This window comes from Balearica regulorum, chromosome 22 (assembly GCF_011004875.1).
Source record: "Balearica regulorum gibbericeps isolate bBalReg1 chromosome 22, bBalReg1.pri, whole genome shotgun sequence".
Taxonomy (NCBI): Eukaryota; Metazoa; Chordata; class Aves; order Gruiformes; family Gruidae; genus Balearica; species Balearica regulorum.
In genome coordinates, this window is record NC_046205.1 from 4,736,090 (window position 1) to 4,760,597 (window position 24,508).

The following is a 24,508-nucleotide window of genomic DNA, read 5'->3' on the forward strand; positions in this document are numbered from 1 at the left end:
TCAGCAAAAGTTCCTGATGCACCTTCTGGGCTTCTGTGTGTAGCAGAACTTCAGGTGCCTGCTTAGGAAAACAGAGGTGATTAAGCAGAAGTGTTCAGAGTTGCTGTGTGGCATTGAAGTGCCTAATTTGAGTGTGTTTAGCTCTCAGCTAAGCGTTTACGCTGTCTTTTGCTGTAGCGTAGTCTCACTGCTGCAGTTCTGTCTGGATGTGAGCCTTGAGGCTATGACTGTGAGACAGAAATACCCGGTGAGCTCCCTGTGAACAGAAACTCCTGGGATTTGTGGAAATCCCATAGTAACTACTATGATAAGAGATGGATCAGGTTCTGGGTGAACTGTGGTTTGCAGATGGAAAGAATCTGGCTCAAGCGCATGATTTACACACTGTGCAAGTCCTGTTACAAAGCAAAACACTGATGCTTTCTTGTTTCTTTTGCAAGGATATCTCTTAATGAATATAGAATTTAACAGATCTTAACATCTCTGAAAAGGACTGGGGCAAAGACCCTGTTGTAGTGCAGACAGTGGCGAGATGCATCTTCTTTTGGAGCTAAAGTCTGCTCTGCCAGCTCTTGGATGTCTGCAGAGATATTTCAAGGAGAAAAGCAGCACGTTCTCAGTCTTTTTCCTAACAACTTCAGTCTGCAGTCCTGTCCTGGGTTTGACTGACCCTTCATCCTTAAAGGATTGTGCCATTTTCTTTGTGAACACTAGAAATGAGTAGTTTCCCTCCCAGGCATATAGCAATATAATATGAATTGTCAGCATCTGGGATGCAATTCTTTGATTTCTTCGTAGCCCTCAGTCTTACTTTGTTAGGGTCTCTAACTTGGATCTTGAAGTCATTTTTTAGCTTATGTAATGGTGTGCCAGTTAAAACCAAAATAACCTCCTCCATAGCCACACTGGCTTTTGATGGTGTGTGGCCCAAGTTAAAATGGTTTAAAAATTCACCAGGACTAATTCTGCAATGACCTACACTAGATGCAGCTTGGATTTATTTTTTTTTTTTAATAATGTGCATCAGAGGTGCCACTATCTCATACATGGTTGCAGATATCTTCCCTCTGAGATGGTCCTAAATGAAGGAAAGGCTTTTTCTTTATTCATGTTGGTACCTGAAGTCTCTACTGTGCCTTTTCCTAGGCTGGCAGTGCAGTACTGTGTATGAAAGGGTATTTTGGGGCTTGATCTCTGAAGATGGAGTTTAACTATACTTGCTCACGTAATGGCTTTTCATCCCTTAGACCACAGTGTGACCATTAAACCGTTACATTTATACGTTGGTATTTCGTAAAGGTCAGCTAGATAGCCGCTTGCTGTTGCGAGTGTCCCAACTGCATGGCAATGGTGTGAACACGCACGGTATTTTTAATTGACCCCATGGATCCTGGCTCTGCTGGTTTTTGACACACTGAGAGGAGAAGTAGAAGCGAAAGCTTTATCTTTAATAGAATGGCTGCTCTAAGCCTGATGAAAGCTTTGGGAGCAGATGACACATGCAGCACCACTTGCTGACTGCGCGATGAGCTTGGAGACCAACGGCACATCTCTACCTTCTTCCACTTGAAATTGTTTCTCTTCTCTGGAAAAAAAAAAAAACCAAAAACAAAAACCAAACCCATTACAGCGATAGCTCAACACCACCTCTGTTCTTGTACAACAGTTGGCACCTAACACAAGGTGCAGTGGGAGAAGAGCTTTTTTTTCCACCTGAGTTTTAACGGCAAGACTTGAACGTAAATGTGTGTAGCAGTCTGCAGGGGGAGGGTTTGGAAGACCAGCTGGCCAGGCGTACTGATGGAGAATTGCATCCCTATCTGCTTGGCACTGCTGGAGCTTTCTGCTGCCTTGTGTCTCCAGGCTGTGCCAATTTTATGACGTTTCCCTAGATTATTTCAGTCTAAACATTTTGGGTTAACACAAATCTGCTGTTTAAACAGCTCAAATTCACCTGCTTGTTTTGATGGAACAGGAGCAGGATATGGGAAGTGTTTCAGAGAGAAGATCTGAAGTGGCAGTAGGCTCTCTAGGGAAGCTGGGCGATGGCACCCAGGGCACAGCTCCCTCCCCAGACCAGCCGGGTCCTGGGCTCTGGCCGAGGCATGGCAGGTCAAGTGCTCCAGGACACCTACTTGAGGAGAAGCACCCTCACTTGCCTGGGGCAATGAGCAAAAGTTACAGTAGATGTTTTGTTCTGGAGGTTTTTCCTCAACCTGGGCTGTGTTGTGGGGCAGGGTGTTTGGCATGGTGTGCTGGTGTCCAGGTGGGCACTCTGGGGTGCTCTCACTTTTCGGAAGGGGGGGTACTTCATGTAGTTCTCACAGAAAGGTTGAGCAAGGTCCTGCTTTGGCATGGGGGCACGTTAGGGACCTGCTGATTGGAAAGCTCCTGACCTTCAGATGAGGACTCCTCTGAGTTCACCTGCATGACCTCATTTAACCTTTTCCATAAATTTTAAATGGGTTTTCCAGCCTGGGACCACAGTAAAGAAGGTGAGGCCGGTCTTTTGGAGACAGACTTGCCACGCAGGTAAGCAGTCGTGGTGCTGAGCGAGGGCCGGGTGGGATGAGAGCATCAGCTTCCTGATGCTTCTCACCCTTCGCTAAAAGTCCAGTTCCTCTTTTTTGTGTCCCATTTCTTTCCCCAAGCACCGTGCTGTGGTTCCTCAGCAGCGTTTCAGCGTGCGACTCAAATAAGACGGCGTTCCCGCTTTGCATTGCAGCGTGCCTTTGGGACCCTCCTGTACCTTGTAGAGCAGAGCAAGAGGCAGCACAGAGAATCCACCTTGCCAAGGTTCCCTTCACAGTGAAGGCAGCTTGGGCAAGAAATGTGAAATGCAGGAAATTTGAGCTGGAAATGGGCTGTGAATGGAAGGGAGGGTCCTTTTTTGAGGGAATATGAGCTCTATCTAATGCGAACAATCACTGAACAATGAGGTTATTTAAAATACAGATCAGTAAAGCACACCTACAGCTGCTGATCCACCCGCTAATTAGCAGTAAATGTAATTCATAATTGCATCACAACAGACTGTTTTAAATGTCTATGTCCGTGTGGTAATTATAGATGGGAAAAGGAAGAGTGCTGTGGAAGGGCATTACGTGCTCTCCTGTGAGCAGTCTGTGCTGCAGAACTGGACGGAATAAATCCCATTTTGTATCGGGGAGGGAAATTGCTTTCATGAAACAGCAAAAACAAGTGTTTTTCATGTTGGACAAGACCTGATGCACAGCACAAGCCTACAAGCAGTAGCATGGCTGATGGAGTAGCATGGCAGAGAAGCAAGAACTGAGTTATTCGATATCGATGCTGAACGTCGTTGTGAAACCTAGCTTTTGTATTAACCTGCATGATTGCAATTAATGGCAGTCAGACATCTGGTGTGAAACTCCACCCTGAGATGGTATTTGATTTGACAGCCAGACCTGGACTGCAGAAGCTGCTGAAAGAGTTTCTTCTCCCTGGAGTAAAACACACATGTGGGCTCTCCCCCACCTTCCCTGCTCTTAGCTGCTCCTGTTTTGGGGATATCGTGTGTCTCCTGCAGTTTCGGCTCGTCCTTTCATGTCCGCTGCTCCTCCGTAGCTGCTCGGAGGTGACTGTGGTGAGGGAATGCTTGTCGTTCTCCCTCTAATTGGAAATGGAGATATCGCAGCTTGCTGAGGTCTCCGTTCATTAATCTGTGGACCTGATGGTTGAGTTTTCTTTTAATAACTTATTTTGCTTAGCGCAGCACTCTGACACCTTGGGTGGCAGTTACATTCCTAAGAGCAATTCAGGGAAGGGATATATATGAAGTGAGCTTGGTACGACTGCCTTCAGCGCTGCTACTGCGCCTTGGAAAGGTGAGGGAACTGCCTTTGCGTGGCACTTGGGATCCAAATTCAGTCCGCAGCTTGTGCCTGGCAAGCAGTCTCGCCTGCCTGGTAAACTTTGGGAACGCTCTATTGAACAAAGTGAATACTGCTTTTTAAAATTACATGTACAACTTCAGGGCTAATGGTCTAGTGTCTGAAGAAAGTGCCTCTAAACATCCAGACAATTCCTCTTGAGTTTCTGGGAGCCTGAAATGCCTTTTTTTTTTTTTCTTTTGTGCCCATTTCCACCCTCCCTCCCTCACTCCCAGCAGAAAATCACAGAATGGAGCCACAGAAAATCACAGATTGGTGCTGACATATTGTATGTTACTTTTCCACCCAACTTCTCTCCTGTTATGAAGCCAGGTTTTTATTTTTTTTTTAAGCAGCAGCTCAGATGCTGAATCGATCTTGCTTTTTCAAGTAAATGTTGGCTGGCATCAGGTTTTCACCAGTTCCAAGTGAGCTTTCTGTTAGGGGACTGATTTTTAAAAAAATAAAATACAACCAACTAGAAGAACCTCATCAACCACCACTGTGAAATCTGGAGTCCCACAAGTGAGAGAAACCTGTACAGAGCTGGAAGGCTCATGCATTTTTAGGTAAAGTCTGAAATGGCCACAATTAGCTTTGAAAAGGTTTTTTTCCCTGCTGGGTAGCACAGTGGCTTGTCTTGCCATTCCAGCGTCTTGGTAAACCAGAGCCGTGGACTGGCTTTCCTCTTCCTCCATCGTTTGGTTAAAGACTGTGCTTCTTGCACATGATCTAGATCCTCCTACTGAAATACTTTCTGGTTTCCCTTGTGCTGCTAGCTCATTCTCTTCTCTTCCCTATTATTCTGTCACCTTCCATTTCATTTGTGCTCAGACTGAAAACTTGGGGTCTGTCTGTCCCACAGTGTTGCACAGTGAGCTTGGGAGGTCTGGATGCTTCCTGGGATCTAAAATCTCATGCTAGGAAACACGACAGGGATGCAGATAGAGCTCCACAAAACAACTCTCCTCTCCGCCCCTTTTTTTCCCCTGTCCTGAATCTGCTCTTCCTCATGTTTACAGGAATCTGCTTTTTCACATCTAGGTCTGCATCCTTGGTGGATATTTCTAGGATACAGCAGATAAGTTATTAGCTCTTTGTCCTATGTGCAAAATGGCTTTCCCCTAAAATTCCTTTCCCAATCTCTTAGCCTCGGGAGATGGGATTCTTGGCTGAACTTTCTGCATGGCCTATGGGGTATTGTCTTTTCTGCAGGCACGTTATACAGGCTTGTCTGAAGTTGACTAAAAGGTCTTTTGTGATCCCAGAAGGCTTGCGAACTCCAGAACATTTGACTTGGAGGCTCAAAAATAAGACGCGCAAGTGCAGTTTGTAACACGGCACCTCAACCCGCAGTATGCAGTGTTTGGCAGGACCATGTCGTAGGGCTGTAGGAAATCTTAAGGCTCTGTTCTCAATATTGCGTGTTTTCACGGAGTTCTGCGACGCAGCTTGGGTGCTCCTGTCGTTTGCAGTCCTGAAGCCAAGGGATTCTCAGTCTGTAAATTAAGACCATGAAGCAGGCCACCAGCTGGCTTCACTTAGGTTGTGTGCACTCTGATTTTTTTTTTTTTGCAAGCATTGCTAGATTCTGCTGATTGTAAGTGTTCCCTTATGTTTCATCAAATACCCAGAAAACAGTAACACCAGGCAAGCCAGAATTGAGTCACCAGCTTAGCGTTTTGTGCTCTGGTTCTGCTTTGCAAGTTGTTTCTTTATGAGCTTTTTTTTTTTTGTTGCAGCAAGTTGGGGTTCTTTTTGCGTGTCCCTTCCCGCCTCCCTGTCCTTCTTGTGTTGTTCTCCAGAGACCTCGAGTACAGTAGGTGGAGCGCAGGCCTGTATTGTGTTGCTTTCCTGTGTAGTTGTTGCTCTTGGCCAGCTTTGCTGGCCTTATTTGTAGGGGGAAAAATCAGAGAGGCTAAGTTGCAGCGCATACAGCTGTTGTAATGGGTCTGGTAACTTCAGTGTGTGTAGACAGTCATGAAAGTCGGCTCTGCAGTCTGGAAGGTATTTGTGTTCATGTAATTACTTGTGTCTAGCACCAGTCGCTTCCAACTGAAGATGAAAAACTGCAGCAAAGTGATTTGTGTTCCTTGGGTGAAGCTGTAACGCTGCAACTTTTAACTAATCCTTGTTTCGTTAGAAAGCCTCTTACCGGTTACCCTTTGCACTGTTAACACTGGAAACCCCACTCTTGTCTCCCCAAGCTAATGTGAAACGCTGACGGGTTACGTGAAGGCATGGAGTCTTGCTACCTTCTTTGCATGAACGCGCACCGCCGTTTCCCCGTGTGCAAGGGACAGGCTGGTGGGAGATGGCAGCCGTTATCTGCGGCACGAAGGTAACTTCTTTATTCTTTCCTGTGCAGCCGAAGACGTGGATCACCCACCAACTGATGCCGGCATGGGGGTAGATGTTTTGGAATCGGGTGACACCACACCTCCTACAAAGAGGAAAAGCAAGTTCTCGAGCTTTGGCAAGATCTTCAAACCGTGGAAGTGGAGGAAAAAGAAAAGCAGTGACAAATTTAAGGAGACTTCAGAAGGTAGAGTAATCGGGGCTGGGTGGGAGTCCCTTCCTCTGCTTGGTAAACCCGCCATTAGCCATCTGGCTAGTGAGAAGGGCTTGCTGTCACAAGCCTGAGTGCTGACACGCGTAAGAACCAAAATGTGACTTTGGTGATGGGCTGGCACCTGTAATCTCTCCAGAAACACCTTGCCATGGAGCAGTAGTTTCAGACAAACAAATTCCTTTCTTGCAAAGAACCTCCCCAAGCAGCTGTGGGGAGGGAGGGTTTGCTCCATGATCACCAATGTAGTGTGAAGTGCAGGTCTGAACGTGCAGTCCCTCCTCCCTCCTTTTAATCAGTGCAAAAACAGTGAAATTTGAAGCCGTTCTGTTTCCTCCAGAGGATCCCTTTAAAAAAAAAAGTATCATCTTCAACTTTGAGCTTACCCTGTTTTCTGAGTGCCTTTTTTTTTTTTTTTAAATTTGATACCAGTTTTAGAACGAAAGATTTCTATGCGAAAGCCAAGAGAGGAGCTGGTAAAAAGAGGGGTTCTGTTGGAAGACCCTGAGCAGGGTGAGTCTGCAAATGAACTTCTCCTCCTCCTGTCTGTGTTCTGTGGAGCTGATCTTCCTCTAGCAAAACCTCACCCTTGCAGCCATTCTTTTTTGAGAGACAAATTTGATGGCTCTTTGCTAATGTGGTTCCTGTCTGTCTTACCCTTTTCAATACTCTCCCTTGTCTGACTTTTGCACCTGGCGAGGAAGGCAGCCTGCTTGCTTAAGATGATGCCGCTAAGAAAGCGCAATGCCTCTCTTGGACATCTTCCTGTCTGCTGCCAGCGGGGAGGGAAGGGGTGTTCTGTGTGTCCCTCTTGTACATGTCCCACTCCAACTGCCTTGTCTTGTCCTGCTAAGCTTCTCCGTCATGCTTGTGCTCACTGTCTCTGCCTTGTTCTGATCATGCTCCGAACTGCTGCGGGAGAGCTGCTGACCTCGGAGCTCAGGTTCGAAGGCCTTAAGCTCAGAAAATGAAACCAATTGATGACTTTTGAGCTGCCTGGGTAGAGGCATTTCCTTAAAGTGTTACAGACGTGATGCCTCATGGTATGGTGTCACAGTTAGTCACAGCTGAGCTTACTGAAGCTTGCCATGCTGTCAAAGAGGTCTTATCTCCTTTTCTGTCATCCCTGATATCTCTGTGTTGGGGTCATCCTGTTAAATTAACTTTTCAGGCAGATCAGTTCACCATCTAGTTGCCTGGCTGCGTGTTGGGTGATGTGGGTGCAAGGGAGGGGGCAGGAACATGTGGTGGGAGAGCAGCCCACCTGTCTAAGCGTGGTCTTTGGCTTAGAGCGATGTGTAATTGTACCTCAAAAGGCGTACTGCAGCAGCAGCCTTACCCTAATGCAAATTGTAGGGCTCTTCTAAGAAAGATGCAAAGTTAAAAAGCGGAGGTGAAAAAGTGGTTTTCAGACCAAACCACTGAAAGCAAAACTGAGAGGAAAAGTCTTAATACAGTTGTTTGCAGCTACACTGTAATGAAGGCCATCTACAACTGCTCGAGGGTGTAAATGCTGGGCTGGAGGAAGAGTTCACGGGGATGCAAAAGTGTATGAGGTCACAGGATGAAACTGTGGAAGAGAGATCAAAGGCTTTGGGTAACAAACTTCCAACTAGAGATGACAGAGGAGCGATCTTCCAAACTGTAAGGGTGTAACAGAAGCATGGCTAAGAGATGGAATTCTTTTCTGCTTTGAGTCATCTGATCTGGCTTAAGAAACAGAAGATGGCTGTAATCTGGACAAAGTGCAAACCCAAGGTATGAGGGAGCAGTCAGTATTGGCAGGAGGGTTAGATTAGAAAGCGCATTATCTTAATCCCTTCTATGAGTTTAAGACACTTGGGCAGTCATAAGACGGTGATGGTGAGTTATTGTATTTGCTTGCAATTTGAAAACCTGCTCTTACAAGGTTAGTTCATTTTCTTAGGTGAGTTCTTAGTGGACAAAGTGCTGGAAACCCTGTGAGATGAGTGAGCAAGGAGGTAGGGAAGAGGTTTAGTGGAGACTTTGAAACCCGCTGCAGCCGGGAGAGGAGGCCCTGCTGCTCTCTGGGCTGGCGGTGAGCAGGTCATGCTGGGCTGACACTAAGATAGCGTTGGACTGTCGTGACCTTGAAGGAGGTCGCTGGAACTGAAGTTAGGAGCGAGGTGGTGTGGGAAGGCTGTCGGAAGCGTTCCGCACGCCCTGCAGCTCCGTGCCAGAGAAGGGCATGCGAGGTTTGGATGGTAAGGAGAGCTAGATTGTACTGTCCCTGTCTCCCTCACTGAAAACTTCAGCTAGCCAGAGGCAATTGCTGATATAAAAAGCTCCGACTCATCTCTTGAGTTTCAGGCCTGGCTGGGGAGGAAACTCCCCCTTGTTGCTGTCTGTATGTCCTGCGTTTCAGGGAAAGGCAGCTAAGCGAGGCAGAGCTGTCTCCCATCTCGTGTCAGGAATCAAGGCTATTTTTTGCAGAAAAGAGAGCCTGGGGAGCTTTTGGTTTTTTGGCATCTTTGCTCTCAGCTTCTGAGTAACACCAGGTTAGGGAAGGGGAGGTAATACCTGGGGGAGAGAAGAGGTGAGGAGGACAGTGGAACAAATCAGCAAAAATCGGAGCAACAGAGCGTGCTGCGGTCTGATACCTGGGGGGCATGATGCCATACACTGCAATTGCTTGAGAGATAGTAGACTGAAAGGATTTTTAATCATATTGGTAATGTATGTATTCAAGTTTTCTTGAGTTGGAAAGCAGTCAAAATGGGCAATGCCCCATTGATGGATGCTAAGTCTGATTTTGGGAATAATATTATGAAGAGTTTGTCCTTTCAGGGCAATTAGAGAAGCAGAGAATGGTTGAGTATTTCCCCATTGTGACTAGGGCTGTAAGTGCTCCCAAAAGCATAGGCTGAAAAGAGGATTTATAACTTTTCCCAAAAAAGGTCTTGCTTCAAACATTTGGGAAGCTCCATCTGCAAAAGCAGAAATAGTCAAGATAAACTACATCAGATTCTGGAGATGTATCATTACATCTGATTAAAACAAAGGTAAAAAAGTGAGGAAATGTGCCTTGCTGTGCGATGTTTTGGGTAGAGCAGTGATTTTTGTGCCAAATACACAGTAGAAACAGAAGAAAAATAGAGGTGCTTCAACTAATTTTAAGACTTTATCAAAATCTATTATTACATGTCCAGTAGATTACTTGGCTAGCGTTGGAATTTGTATTGCAGCAGAGAATTTGTGAATGCCCTGTAATAGGGGGTAGATACAAAAACTGCTGGAGGTTTTTAACTGCGATTGCAACTTCTTTGAGCTGCAGGACGGCATCGGGCATACTGGTCTTCAATGCAGTAGCATTCTTTCTAACACGGTGGTAGGTTAAGAGGCTGCTGAAGAAGAAAAACACTTGATTGGACACAGTGCTGTACTGTTTTGCTTGTTGATAATGAAATCAAGGGCTCTTGGCTTCAGCTGGTTGGTGTTGCTGTGCTTTCCTCTGCAGAAGGTAGACTGAACGTTGGCTGTTTCAGAAGCCAGAGAGAAGTTGGTGTGGATCGATGTCAGCTCAGCCGCGTCTCCTCCGTCTTGTGCTTTCTGAGTGTTTTCTGTTTGCTTCTCTCCCGTCCCCTTGCAGATGGTGAAGAACCAGACAAGCTGAACCCACCTGTGCTGAAGAATGGCCACACAGTCCCAATTGATAGTCCTGGGGTTTGTAACCTGGCCGGCCAGGAAGAAGAGGCCACAAAGCCATCCAGCCTTAGGAAGCCTGTTCCAGCTGAGGAACCAAAGAAAAGGCAGGGTAAGAAACCAGATGTGTTCAAAATCAGTTGCTTCAGATTCTCCCAGGACCAGTTTTGAATTCTCATCTGATTCTTCCCACTCCCTCCTGGGCCCTCCAGTCTCTCAAATTGAGCTGTCTCACTTTGCAGGCTCATCCAGCAGCCACTCAGGGCCCGAACTGGAACCACCTCAGGAGCCGTATGTTCCCAGGCAACCTCTGCTTCCTCCAAAAAGACCTCCTTCCACTTCCCAGGAAGCAAATGAAGCACAGGCAAAGGATCCAACGCCTGCCAGCAGTGCTGCAAAAACTGCACCTTCCACCACAGCCCCTGTTGCAGCAAAGACAGTCAATCCCACAGCTGCCCCTTCCCCAGCCCCCAGGACTCTGCCCCCGGCTCTTGTCAGTGCCAACACTACTGCTCCCACGAGTACAGCCAGCACAGCTCCTGCCAAACAGCCTCCCGTCCCTCCTCCCAAACCTATCAACAGAAATAGCAACTCAGTAATAGGTAAGTGCCTCTGTAAGCTGGTTTTTTTGTACCCTGGGATGTTCTGGAGCCCTCGCTCTGAGAGTCTCTTCCCTTCATAAGGGAAGATTTGTAGTATGATGTAGCAAATGGCATAGGTGTGCTGAGAACAGTGTAATTACTGGAGTCTTCTGCCGTAAGCCATCCGATCTGTCAGACATGCCTGTTTCCAGCAGCTACCTGCAGGAGGGAAAATCCCTGCCTGCTTTTTGGCAGGCATAGGGGTGGTGCAAGGAGAGGGGAAGGCATTTCTCTGACGACCATAAGACAGTGTCTTTGGATGTCAATGCTTCACTGAGGGCTGGGATTCAGCTGTGGGACAGCTGGGAGTGGTGGATGGTGTATGAGAGTTTTGCTTTGTGAGACTGGTCAGTGAGAATTGATGCTTTCAGCTGGTCTTTAAAAAAAAAAAAAAATCAACAAAACCCCCAAAAATCTATTATGGCGGCTGGGCCATGTGGTTTCCACTTGCAGAGAGGCCAGGAGCTGGCAGGGATAATTCAGACTTCACTGGTTATACTCAGGCACCTTCTCTGTGGTCTGTGGCCAGGGTATTGCTGTATGAGTTTTGTCCTTAAGTCTTGTCCCATGGATAAATCAGCTCGACTGTAATTTGAGCTGAATCTTCCCATTTAAAGAAGTAAATGTCTTTATCTCTGTAACTTCTCTAAGCAGAAGATCTGGGGAGAGTTTCTTAAAGCTGAACGAGTCCCTGCTCTCCTTAGGAATTTTAGAGGTCTTAGAGATGCATCACTGCTGGGATAAATGAGACAACTTCCCTCCAGTCGATGGCCAGCCTGTTCATATTTCACAGACCACCTGCTAATCTGTGGACTGAATTAGCAGAGGCTAGTACAGATCAGGATCTTGCCAGGAAGATCCATCAGACAGGTCTGCACTGTTACCACAGAAACTGGAGGCGTTACCCAGGTGTGGTTTGGTAGAAGTGGTAGAAGATCGTGTGCAAGTTACTATCTGAAGTAGCCTGGGCCACTGGGGCTTCTCCTTGCTCTAGCAGGTTTTGCAAGTGACCTTGCTATGGTGTTAAACACTCCTGTATGCCAGACCAGCTTGATTAGTCTGACCATGCCTGAGCACTTGATGAAATACTTTCTTGTTTTCTTTAAGCTGCTTGCACACATCACAGATGGCATTTGAAATGCCCCAGCGCTAATTGCAGGAGGTTCTTGTGGAACAAAAAAAATGTAGCTGGAGACAGCGGTCTATCAAATGTATGTTCAGACCCAGCCTGTGCCTCTCCCTGACAACACAGGGCTGGGCTTGGTGCACCTGGGGTTGCAGGGGTGGGGAAGGGAGGAGAGCAGAGCAGCCAGCCCATCTTTTGTCTCCTGGATGAGAATGCAGATGCAGAGAGAGGCTTTGCAGCTCTGCAGGGCCGCGCGTCCAGCACGATGGAGCTGTAACTGCGACACGCGTGCAGTCGTTGCTGGGCGAGTCTTGTTTTGGTGCTGTGGGTAAACGGCAGCAGTGGAATAGGCTTTGTGAGCTCTCCGCAGGTCTTTGCGTGCTCTCAGGCACGTGTGTGCTTTTTGTGCTGCTGCTGTAACCTAGGGCAAGGGAGAGCTGTTAATGTGCAGATCACCCCTTTGTTCCTCATGAAGATGCTCCCTTGTGTTCGTTCTCTGAGCAGTTCTGGTGTGTCCGATGCAGTAGCTGAAAATAAGGCTCAGTAAACGCTTTTGGAGTGTGGGAATTTAATCGGCATCGGCTTGAAAAAAGCAAGCAGGGCAAACAGTGCTGGCCAGGAGCTTGGCAGCAGCCCTGATGCTTGATGCTGGTGACAGGTTTCAGGAGCCACGGATACCGTAGCCTGCGCTAGAGCACCGGATCTGCCGTGGTGGCATGTCACAAGAGGTGGTGCCAGTTGGGTTTATCGCACTGAAGGGAGACGGGCTGGCTCGGGAGGATGCTTTGAGTGGCACCCAAGCCCTTCTCTGTCTCCTCTGCCTTCTGCCAGCTACTTGGTCCCTTTCAAAATCTGTCTGTGGCTGCCCAAAGGTGACTTGAGCCTGGTCCTGCCAGGCTTCAAGTGCTGCTGAGGAGATATTGGAATCCCTCTGGGCTGAGGTTGATGGGAGCTGAGGGCACTCGGTGTTTTGCACAATCTGGCCCTTAATCTACGAGGGGAAAGTCTAAAAATGCTAAACATCCCAAAAATGTGCCCACCTCTCTCCAGTTATGCAGCCTTATCTCAGTGAAACACTCCCCGCTTGCAGCACCCTCTTGTGGTGCCTGGAACTGCGGATTCCTCCCAGCTCCATCCCCAGGCCACCGCTGTGTGACCGTCACCCGCTGCAGTAAATCTGAGCCTCTTCAAGGAGGTGGGCGAAACCTTTCCAAGCCCAAGAAGCCATTGATATGTAAATGTTAAAGGCTACCAACTCCTAAAGCAAGAGCAGTCTTCCCTGGTGCAGTTTCTTCCCTAGGAACCTGAGATTGCTGTGGGTATTTTCTGTGATATGAAACGGTCCCCGTTTCTCCCCCTCTCCTCCGTCACGCAGCAGACAAGCTCTGTGTAGACTCAAGGCTCCTAACTATTTTTGGACGTTTTGCTATTTAGTAGTTGCGGAGAGGGCTTTGGGAACAGAGTGCAGAGGGAGCCGAGCAGAACCTCATCCTCGAACAGGCAGGAGCTGATGTGGCAGTGGGGTGTTCTGGGCTGGATCTGGCAGATGAATGGAAATGGAGAGAGAGCACACATTGCTGCTTGCAGTTCTGACTCTTGCCTTTGAGGGAGACTTCCCAAAAAGTTTTTTAATGTGGAATGGAGCCGTTAACACAACTGGAGTCTGGGGTGTCCTGGAGATCTCAGATTCCTTTGCAAACTGATGCTGTAAATATAGCCGTGAAGTGTCCTACATACCTGCATTCTTTGGCTGAGGCAGCGTGCTGATCTGGGTGAGCTCCATCTGCTGTCACTTGAGGGCCGGTGCCGTTGGTGCTGTTTGTCTCTCTCCAAAGCAGCAGGATGCACAGACCTCTCCCAGCCTGCTTCTTTCTGGCTGCTCTCCCAAGTCTTACCTTTGCTGCAGGAAGGACAAACTAGAGGCTTGCAACCTGGTTATTTCTGGCACCGTGTTCTAGCAAAAAAGCAGCAGAAGTTGCTTGGTCTGAGGCTCTGAGAGCTTTGCCGTGCTTATTCCACACTGGTGAAGGATCTCCAGAAAATGACCTGTTAAATATAGTGGCTTTTGTGGGTTTTGTTTGCAGCTGAACTTTCTCAAGCAATGAACAGTGGTACAGGCTTGTCCAAGCCTTCCCCTCCTCTCCCACCGAAGAGAGGCTTCCTGCCTAACACCACATCGGAGGCAGCTATCATTTCCAAGCCCCTGAATGACAGGACAGTGACAGCTAACCGCCCCGCACCGATACCGATGCACATGGCCTCTGCTTACCCGCCACCCTCGCCTTCGCCGCCGCTGCCTACGCACATACCCCCTGAACCTCCACGCATGCCCTTGCCTGCCTCCACCCCTGTCTTGGACCCTCCACGATCCCTGGACCTACCCAAAGAGACTCTTCCTCCTCCTCCTCCTCCTCCTCTTCCTCCTCCTGAAGACTTCAGGTCCTTGGAAGCGTCGAAGAGGACGGCAGAACAAGGGTTTGGCGAACCGCACGTGCTGCCTCGTCTGCCCCAGATCCCATTGCACATCCGTATCCAGCAGGCTCTGGCCAGTCCTCTGCCTGTTACCCCTCCTGCCGACGGGTCGCACAGGGCTCACTCGCTGCTCTTCGAGAACGATGGCTTTGGAGAAGACAACGGCACCCTGGGCAGGACAAGGTCCCTGCCTGTCACCATCGAGATGCTGAAAGTGTGAGTACCTCCTGTACATGCGTGTAGTAAACCCGTAGCAGTGGTGTGGGTCATGCTGGGCTCTGATGTGGTGGTGGTGGTGTACTCCCCGCTTCTGGCCATGAGGCTGTGATGGTGAGGAGGGCTGTGGGCAGGGCTGGTTTCTTTGCTGGCTTCTGCAGAAAAGAAACAGTTTTGTTTGTGGGCTGAATTTGTGTTTCAGCCTCTCAGAGAGCCAGGTGCATCTTCCCCACAAAATTAACCCTGGTTCTGGGATTTTGTTTCTCACAAAGGGAAGTGGGTTCCAAATTACAAACACAGACTCATGCCGGGAATCCAGGCCTGGCCTGTCTTTAATTGCACCTAGACAAAACAAGGTCCTGGATTTCATCCATTTGTGGCCTTCCTTAGCCTTTCACTTTGCGAAAGAGAAGTGGGAAAAGGACTGTCTCATAACAGAGTTGGACCTGCAAATCCCAAAGTGGGGGAGGGCGAGAGGGCTGTTTGGTTCTGCAAAGAACCTCTGGTGTGTCCTCTGCCAGAGCTCCCTGTGCTTCAGAGAGAGGGGACGGTGCAGGATCTTGGGGCTGCTCTTGCATCTCTGGTCCCTGAGCTACCCACAGATCTGCTGTCTGTGGGCTGAGGAGAGCTAACAAGGCGTTGGGTGTGCCCCAGCCCCTGCGGATGTGTTAAGAGATGTAATAGTGTGCTTCTTGTTAGTCCAGACGATGAGGAAGAGGAAGATGATGACCGGGAAGAGGACCAGAATTCAGGCCCTCGTGTGTACATTGGAGATGTGCCATCTGTCACAGTCATCCCAAAACTGGTACCCCAGGTCCTGCCAGAGGAGCAGGAAGGAGATGAAGGGATGAGCGACTCTGACTCGGAGGGACCCATCCTGTACAAAGATGATGAGGATGAGGAAGAAGATGAAAGCCATAACAGTAAGGCTTTGACATTGCAGCTGGCTTTTTTTCTCTGCTGAACTCGTGCCTGGCTGTATTGAGATCCGGATCAATGAGCTAGTTCACACAGTGCTTCAAAGCAGCTGGTTCTTCGTTTTGTGATGTACCACACGTCCTCTTCCTCACTTTTTCAAAGGCTCTACAGCCAAACCCGTATGCTCATCTGCGGAGATGCACCCCCTCCGGTTGCAGATGGCTGCAGTAGCTTGTGCTGTCCCACCTGAAGGGGTGGGACAGCATTAGGTGAGCGTGTGGGCATCATGCAGAAGTGCCGGCTGTTGCTGGAGTGACTAGCTCTGCCTAGCTCTGGAGCTGGAGTGCAGAGCTTGGAAAGCAAGCCTCAGGGGAGAACACAACTGCCAGCGGCTGATACCGCTGTGCTCGGGCACTGCAGTCGCATCCCATTGCTCTTCCTCCCCACAGGCACGCTGGCTAACAAAGTGAAGAGGAAAGACACGCTAGCTATAAAGCTGGGGAACGCAACCACGCCACAGGAGGAGAAAATAGTCTTCCCGCGGAAGAGCAAGGAGGAGTGGAATGAAATTCGGCAGCAGATTGGGACGACGTTGATCAGGTACGAGGAATGGAGGAGGGTGTAACATTTGAGCCGTCGGTACAGCGTGGGAGGGGTGGGAATGGACAAAGCTGTTGCCTTGTCTAAGCAGCCTGTGCTGGAATACGATGGGCGGTTGGGCACTGCTGCTGGATCAAGGCTGGGAGGCCAAGTGCTGCTTTTCCCCCCTCGGTTATAGCAGTTGGAAGTTCCTCCTGGAGTTGAGCGATATTCCCTGACAGGCCCCCATTTCCAGATGTTAAATGGACTATGAGGGGAAAGTCTCAAGGACTACAGAAATGTTACTGCATTATGGTTGGACTTGATGATCTTAAAGGTCTTTTCCAACCAAAATGATTCTCTGATTCTAAAATACGGATGGCCTATAAAGATGTGGACAGATGCAGGCCGAGTGCTGATGCATTAGGTGGTGGATTAAGCTGGGACTGTTGTTAGTCGAGGCTCTGCTATCTCCTTGAGTTTCCTGCAAAGTTGCCTCTGAGCTTTTGAGAGGCAGTAGTGCTTTCCTAACCCGTGCCTGTGGGTGAACAGCCATTTGAGTGGAAGAGAGTGTAAAACAGGGCAGCGGTGATCTCCACTGGTGAACGAGGGGTGTCAAGGAGCCTTTTCAATGCACTGAAACCAAGCAGTTGTATTCTTCATCCCCAACTGATGAATGACCAGATAAAACAGCACACGCTTGTCACACTTTCCTTTAGGCGACTGAGTCAGAGACCGACAGCGGAAGAACTGGAGCAGAGGAACATACTTCAACGTGAGTCATGTTTCTTTAGTGGTCCTAAGTAATGAAATAAGTTTATCTTTAATGTCTTAGTCCAGGTGTACCTGGAATCTGCTTGAAACGTAGTGATGGAGAACTGTACTTTGCTTCTGTTGCTGTAGTAAAGCGGTTCCACTAATTTTTCCCAGTACTTTGTTACAATCGGAAACCAGCTCTGGATAAAATCAGCCCTTAGCTGTGGTACCAAGCATCATATTATAGAAAGGCTGCCTGTCCCCTGCCTGCCACCTCAGGGAAAAGTATGTGAACTGGTTAAGACTCTGATGTTACACAGCAAGGACTGTTAAAAAGGTTGTTTAGGCTGGACTTTTATTTGCGGTCCAGACGTTACAGCATTGTATTGCACGATCCAAAGGCAGCAGTTCGTTGCTCAGTCAGTGGTGTTTCTCTTGGCCATACCTTGCTCTGCAAAAGTTTTAAATAAACATCTTGAGGAAAGTGAAATGTCGGTTCAGGAAGTTTCCATTTAAAATATTTATCTGTGCTGCTATTCTCTTTAAACTATTAGTATAATAGCTTTGGGGAGGGGCAATCTGCAAAGTGGCTTGGATGTATTTTGATGGCAATATGGCCATTAATGTTTAACATACCCAGGGCTGGAGAGAATGACTCACTCATGCTGCGTAAGGGCCCGTATCGCCACTGTCAGTCAGGGGGTGCTCCGGAGCGAGGGCATTGAGTCGGACTGCGCTCCCTGTCTGCAGTAAGTGCAGACATGCCACGGCGGGCTCTCAGATGTGTCGATAACCAGATATAGCTTGATACGCGCCTTTGTTCAAGTCCAGAAAGCACTTTTTTTTAAAAGCCTGTGATGCTTACAGGAAAAATTCATTTTTCTTTTTCCCTTGGCAGCGAAAAATGAAGCTGACCGTCAAGCTGAGAAGCGAGAGATCAAGCGCAGGCTCACCAGAAAGGTACTGCTGGGCTCCGTGCTGTGATTGCCATCTGGCAGAGCCGTCGGGGATGGGGGTGGCTATGAGCACATTGTAGGTACCTTGCTGTGGGTAAAGTCACGGGGCTGTTTTGTAAGTGTCCCCAGTGCCCTCTGACTGCTGTGACTTTGGAACGTGGACTGTCACCGACGGTGAGCCGTTGGCACTGCAGCCACATTTGTCAGCGATAGATCTGAGCTGGCATCGAGCGTAACAAGCTAGATGAGAACTAAATTTTGGCACCTGGCGCTTGAAAGGTTTGCTGGTGCTGGCCTGGGTTTTTTAACACAGTACTTCAGTGACCGTGACTTTCACACCAGACTCACAAAAATCTGTTTCTAAACTAACAGCAGCATTGGGAGAAGCTGAGCAGAGCAACAGCTGCTTTTAGCTATTAAGTCTGAGTTATTTGTGGCTGTTACTCATGGGTGGGAAAAACTTCCCAATGGCCTGTGGATGTGAAATGGGAGTGTTGCCATTGCTGAAGGGGGGAATGGGATTGCTTGGTTTAGGGGTGTCACGTAGGGCTCCCCCTTGCAATGGCTGTTCCCAAACCCCTCGGAGTCTTCTGTCTCCTTGGCAGTGCGGCCTCGGTTCTGCCCTAGCCTGGCCTCGTGATTCAAACTCGATTACAAAAGGGTTCACAGGCTGCAAGTAGGGCCTAGTTGTATCTCTGGTTCAGGCCAAGTGAGAACGCTCGGTTTTGTTTCGCTTGGGATGTTTGTAGTCCTGAACTGCTTTAAACAAGGAACAAACTAATTGTCTTTGTTCTTGCCGGTGTTCAGCTTAGCCAAAGGCCGACAGTGGCAGAGCTGCAGGCCAGGAAGATCCTGAGGTTTAACGAATACGTGGAAGTAACGGATGCTCAAGACTATGACCGGCGAGCAGATAAGCCGTGGACAAAACTAACACCAGCTGATAAGGTAACAGGGTGGGAAGGGGAGCTGTATCGGGGTGTCTCGTGCGAAAGGGCGTGAGCCAAGATTTGCTCTGTTTCTTCTGCTTCACCTCTTCTTCATTCCCTCTGCCCCCCCAGTGTCCCTTCACCCACCTGTGCTGTACACAGCCCTGCTTCTCGTCCCCCTCCACGGTGATGCGGAGCCCAAGCGGGCACGGTCTGCACACCAGCATGGCCTCTGCCTCGGCTTTTAGGCAATGGAAGAGGACACAAGGTGTAGGGCATTGGTGGGAGGAGTGCTGTTCCTTGCAGGCTGAGGCAGGCCTAGGCAAGAAGCGGTCAGGGAAGACAAGAACATCTGTCTTGTCTTCCTAACGTGAACGGACTGTGAAAGCTGGGGTGGGCTGCTGCAGTCTGAGCTGTGGGACTCAGCCCTGTGTGTCAAACCTCGTTCTCTTCATTCCACCACTGGAAGGTGGTACAGATCAGCCCTGAGCAGGGGTGTTGGAGCTACAGCACCTTCTTGCCATGTCTGAGCTCACTTGAGAATGGGGGAGAGGGTAATATAAAGATTTCGCCCTCTTTGTGTAGGCTGCCATCCGGAAGGAGCTGAATGAGTTTAAGAGCTGTGAAATGGAAGTACACGAGGACAGCAAGCAGTTCACGAGGTGAGTGAGAACGTGTTGCCAACTCAGAGTTCCGGTCTCGTTGGGAGGACTGTGCTGCAGGGGTAGTGCTGAGAGGCAAAACGTTAAAACCTTAAAAAAAATTACCTGTGCTACACACAGTTGCAGATTTAATGTCCCTTTCTGCCTTGGTGTTCTTGGGTGACTGGAGGAGTACCAGTTGTGAAGTGGGTTGTTCTTCCTCAAACTAGGGCTTCAATTCTGGAAACCCAAAGTGAGCAGCGGCTGGTTTGAGGTGAATCTGGAACCAGTGTGACCTTGCAGCTGGACTGTGCTTTTCTGGGATGGAGTTGTCCAAAACTCCTCAGTAGTTAGCTTGGATATTATCTATGAAGTAACCTGTGGATCATGGCCCAAGTGATTCTTTTCCCCCCAGCCGTTGCTCTGCGTGGCTGAGAGCTTGCAGCGCACAAGAGCTTTCAACAGCAGAGGTGAAATTGTGTGATGTTAACAGCTTCACTGAGGGCTGGGAGTTCAGAGAGAATTCAGTTTCTTTGGCCTTCTGTAGTGACTCGGTAACCATTTAACCTGAGTTCCGAGAATGACGCTCGCATTTTTCATTTGGCTTTTAGGTACCATCGACCGTAACCTTCCAAGAAGGGAGCAAGAGACCCGAGAGGACTGGAGCTTCTCTGCGTCCCTCTCCTAGGCAATACAGCGAGGGTGGAACCTCGGCTCTTCCAAGATTTGCCTTCAAAACATATCCAGAAAAGGGCTTTCGGCCAGGGAAGGGGAATCCTGTCTGAATGTAGCATTTCACTGGAACAAATGTGTCTCGAGTGCCATCAGGCTGGAACTGAACACTATACCTCGCGCGGCTCAGCAATACGCCTCTGCTCCGGCACCAGCATCCCTGCCAGGAGCCCGTGCACGTGTGAACAAACGGTTCGTTCCCCAGCTCCCTTTCTCAGCCTGGACAGACCCAGTTCTCAGCTCTACGTACTCCTTTTTGGGGTGCAAGTCCTTCATTTCCTCCTCTTTACCAAGAGGTGGGGAGGCAGCTCTGATGTTGGAAAGCTGAGGAACGGAGAGTGGATGTGCTAGGAAGCACGTGTGTATATTAGCTGTGTACAGAGAACCCTGCGCAGATGCTGACCTGGCAGACAACTGACATGTTGACTTTATCATTTTTTTGGTTTTGCTTTTGTCTCTGTCATGTCCTTAATGTCCTGAATCACTACTGACCAACGGTTTGTTGTCCTGGAAGGGAATTGTGTAGATATTAACATATGCTGCATCTTTTTTGTAAAAAACAAAACAAAAACCCAAGAAAAACAAAAACCACAACTTAAATGTATAAAACATTCCCTCCCCACTCTCTCACACTTGCTGTGATGTTAACAGATCTTGTCTTGAGGTATCTAGGCTTGTTTAACAAATTACAGAACCAGGAAATGACTGTTGCCTTTTAAAAACTTTTTAATTTGGGGAAGCTGTGACAGTAGTCAATTCTTTTTATTGCAGCTTCTTCTCAGATGTTTTTTTACTCTCCCTAATCAGGGTGAAACTTGCCTTTTCTCATTTTTACAGCTAAACCTACTGGAAACTTGATAATTTCACTGTGTGGTTGGAAGGGAGGGGAAGAAGAGGTTTAAAAAGTGACCTTAAGAGATTATTTCTCCTGAGAACAATCTCATATTGGTTCTTCCTAAATGTGGGGGTGGGTTTTTAAAAAAAAAAAAAAATAATAATCTGGTATTGGCCACTGCTGTATCATGCACAGAACTATGCCACTTAAGGTGAAGAAGGGTGTGGGAAGGGAGAGGAGGGCTTGCCTTGTTCACAGGCCATTGCTGCCCGTCCTGCACACTGTGCCAAGGCCCGGGGAGGCGGCGGGGGCTCTTCCCTCACAGCTCCCCCCTGTACAGTAACGCCTGTAGACTAAATCATTGCATTGTATATCAGTCTCCTCATCAACAGATTTTAATTATTGAATAAAAGTATTTTAGGATTTTTTTTTTTTAATCGCTTTTTTGTGGTCGTCTTTTCAAAGCGCCTCAGGCCTTCCCGCCTTCCCAACGCGCATGCGCCAACCGCCGCCGCGTCGCCACCGCGCATGGGCTGCTTTCCCGCCTACGGCTTCCCACTGCGCAAGCGCGGTTCGCTCCGCCCCTTGCCACTACGCATGCGCAGGCGCCTTTAGCCCCGCCCACCCGCTCTATAAATACCGCCGTGCGGGACCGCGCGGTCTCTTTCTTCCCGACGAGCGGCGGCGGCTGCAGGTGGGTCCGACCTCGGCGGAGGTGCCGCGGCCTTCTCCTCCTTCCCCCCTCCCTACGCTTTACGACGGAGTCCCTACGGCTGTGAGGGGCCCCGCTGCCTGCGGCCAACCGTAGGGGCACCGCGTCCCTATTCCCGTGCTAGGCCACACGGGTGGCCTTCGCTGGGTGCTTGGCGCTGCTGAGGGGGCGGCCTGGGCCGCGCTGCCCTCGGCCTCTCCTCACTGTCTCCTCCTCTTTCCTAAGGCTGTGCTGATCCCGGCCCCGCCTCGTCCGTTTGGCTCCCGGCGTGAGTATCGGTCGTGGGGTCACGTCTGGGAGCAGGGGAAAGCGGGGGACGCCTGTGGGTTTGGGGGTGAAGCGCTTTAAAACGTTAATCCAACGTGGATATCCGGAGAAGTCGCTCTCTCTCGGCTCTGTCCGTGTGGCGCATGGGAGCGTAGGCCTTCGGGCCCGTGACGTACAGTCCCTTTCCACGACGTTGGAGAACAAGCCGGGCCTCGAGTCTGCAGCCTGCATATTCCTACTGCTTCTCTGAGCCCTCGGGCGGTGACGGAGGAGATAAACCATGCAGGAAACAACTCTGCCACCTCTACGGCTTCGGGAGCGGGGGGATAGGGGGACACGTGTGCCAGCCTGCACGGCTGGGGGGACGGGGGGGGGGGAAACTCCTGAGCAGTTCCTTAAAATAGCTTTTCTTTATTCCTTTCAGTTCTAACCTTGAAAACTTTGAAGCGGAGCCCTGATGTGGAAGGTGAGTAATGCTGTACTAATATTCTTAGCTGTGTATAGTTAGGCGGTTCTCTTAATAGCTTAAATGTTGAGCTATTTCTAAGTGGCTTATGGAAACTGAATTGGATCAGCTTAAAGTGATTGAATACCAATGCAGGCTTTACAGGCCTTGTTTAACACAAAGCTCAGCTTAGGCGTTCCCCTGCTTCTAAGATTTTGTTGGACTTTGGATGGACGGGGGAAAGAGGCTCATGCTTGAATCTTCTTAAAGAGGGGAAACAAATCCTTGGTGGTTGGAGGTGAATGATACTTGTTTAGCTTGAGGCCTTGTTTGTGCGATGTGGCAATTGTGGAAAGAGCAGAAACAAACCCTTTTTTTTTTTTTTTTTTTTTTTTAAATTATCGCAGACACTGGTGACTGTGATAAGATGCTAACAACAGAAGAGAGTCCACGTGTGTAGTGGGAGAGGGTGAGTATTTTACAGAATCTCAGACTGGTTTGGGTGGGAAAGGACCCCGAAGCCCATCTAGTTCCATCCACCTGCCATGGGCAGGGACACCCTCCACTAGCCAGGTTGCCCAAAGTCCCGTCCAGCCTGGCCTTGAACGCTGCCAGGGATGGGGCCTACACAGTACTGGCTCGAATAATAAAGAGAGGTGATAGCTAAGGTTCAGTGTGTGTAATCAAAATTTGGCCACGGAGATTGGGACAGGCTGGAAGCAGAAGATACCTGCGTTTTGTGGCCTTCCAATAGCACGTGCTTCACGCTGGGGATTGCCTGTTAAATGTTTTCTGTGTCAGAAGGCAGGAGTGTCCCTGGTCACGTGGTGGGTTACGTAGCTGCCGAATTTTGTGGTACAATGAAGCAGGGCTGGGGCTGAGCCCATGTGGGTGAGCTACACACTAGGAAAGCCGATAGACCCATTGTGAAATCGGTATGTACGTGGCTGAAGGGTGCCACAAAGTCAAGGGCAGGACTCTGGGTGGCCCAACCTGCCAGGAAGGAGCTGTCTGTGGGGTGCTCACAAAGGGCGGGGGCCCAGCGTGTAAGAAGGGAATAGGAAAAAGCAGCCACATCCTGCGTGTGGACTCAAGACTTGCCGTCAGCTGGCCTGTGGACCAACAACCCACCCGTCAGTGGGGCCACGCGTGGTGCCAGCTGTGTGATGCGACTCGGTGCGGCTGGAGCACGGCAAGGAAGTTCTGGGGGAAGCTGATCCCTGGGGGTGGCTCGTTGGATGTGGGCAAGAGCAGTAATTTCTGCATCCACCTTACCTGAAATAAGGCCTTAAAGGATTGATTGATTGTAAACTTCTAACTAGTAGAGAACTAAATAAACTTTACTTTTTTTTGCTTGGTGTACATTTCTTTGTGAGTGATTGTGTCCTGGAATCTGAAAGAAATTCTGGGCGCTGCTGTTGGTGCCTCTGTGTCAGAAGTGGGATTCCTGTGTGCTAATTGTGCGTTCTCCAGAGTGATGGTGAAAGGTGCAGAAACCCCATAAACCCCATGTTACCGGCTGTTTAAAACGGGAGTAGAGGAGGCTTGGCCAAGTACATGATTAGGAACTTTATTTCTGTTAGTAGGAAAGATTTATCCTCTTAGATAGGAGACTGAACTTGCCATGAGAGGCACAAACTGTTGGGGTGCTATATTGCCGTTACCACAAGAAATTTGGTCTTGTTCCTGCTTCAAGAATAAAAGTGGGCTTCCCACATAAAGCAGTGGGATGAAGAAAAGTGGAGTGCTCTACAACCACTAAATAAAGATGAGGATGGAGGATTACGATGGGGATGGACCCTGTGGTCAGCCCTATGTGCCCTAAACAATCGGCCAGCCCCCACAGGAAGCCAAATGGATAAAGCTTTTGGCTTTAAGATAATTAGTAATGAGGAAAACTGGTAATGAGGACCAGAAAGTTCCCAAACTGCGAGGAGTCCTTACAGCTCGAGGAATCCAGTTGCAAGGACAAATCTGATGACGATTTAGAGTGTTTATTGAACAAATGGGGTTCTGGAACCCTACTTGGGATGTTAACAGCACAAACTTCCAAACAATAGAAGTTGATCGGTCCCAATTCCACATGTTATGGTTGAGAAAGTAATGACGATGTTTGACCCTTATGATTGGGTCAGACATCATGAACCGGTTACTTTTCAAA

General features: G+C 49.0%; 1 protein-coding gene and 1 non-coding gene across 9 annotated transcripts in view; both read left to right on the top strand.

Moving 5' to 3' along the window:
• PHACTR4 (phosphatase and actin regulator 4) overlaps positions 1-21,355 on the top strand; it is a 67,619-nt gene extending 46,264 nt beyond the window's left edge. For 3 of the 8 annotated variants that reach the window (XM_075774080.1, XM_075774081.1, XM_010303733.2), the window contains 12 exons: positions 6,262-6,438; positions 6,895-6,975; positions 10,073-10,237; positions 10,368-10,727; positions 13,977-14,580; positions 15,280-15,503; positions 15,948-16,098; positions 16,797-16,852; positions 17,732-17,793; positions 18,597-18,734; positions 19,301-19,377; positions 19,968-21,355. In XM_075774080.1, coding sequence (XP_075630195.1) covers positions 6,262-6,438; positions 6,895-6,975; positions 10,073-10,237; positions 10,368-10,727; positions 13,977-14,580; positions 15,280-15,503; positions 15,948-16,098; positions 16,797-16,852; positions 17,732-17,793; positions 18,597-18,734; positions 19,301-19,377; positions 19,968-19,983 — 2,111 coding nt within the window. In that variant the 3' untranslated portion in view covers positions 19,984-21,355. The remainder of the gene's footprint in view (positions 1-6,261; positions 6,439-6,894; positions 6,976-10,072; positions 10,238-10,367; positions 10,728-13,976; positions 14,581-15,279; positions 15,504-15,947; positions 16,099-16,796; positions 16,853-17,731; positions 17,794-18,596; positions 18,735-19,300; positions 19,378-19,967) is intronic. The other 5 variants (XM_075774086.1, XM_075774085.1, XM_075774084.1 and 2 more) reach the window with 2 other exon arrangements.
• A 637-nt stretch (positions 21,356-21,992) lies between these two features.
• On the top strand, positions 21,993-22,197 carry LOC142604875 (small nucleolar RNA SNORA73 family). The gene has a single exon (XR_012838714.1). It is a non-coding gene; the product is annotated as a small nucleolar RNA SNORA73 family (small nucleolar RNA).
• The last annotated feature ends 2,311 nt before the right edge of the window (positions 22,198-24,508 follow it).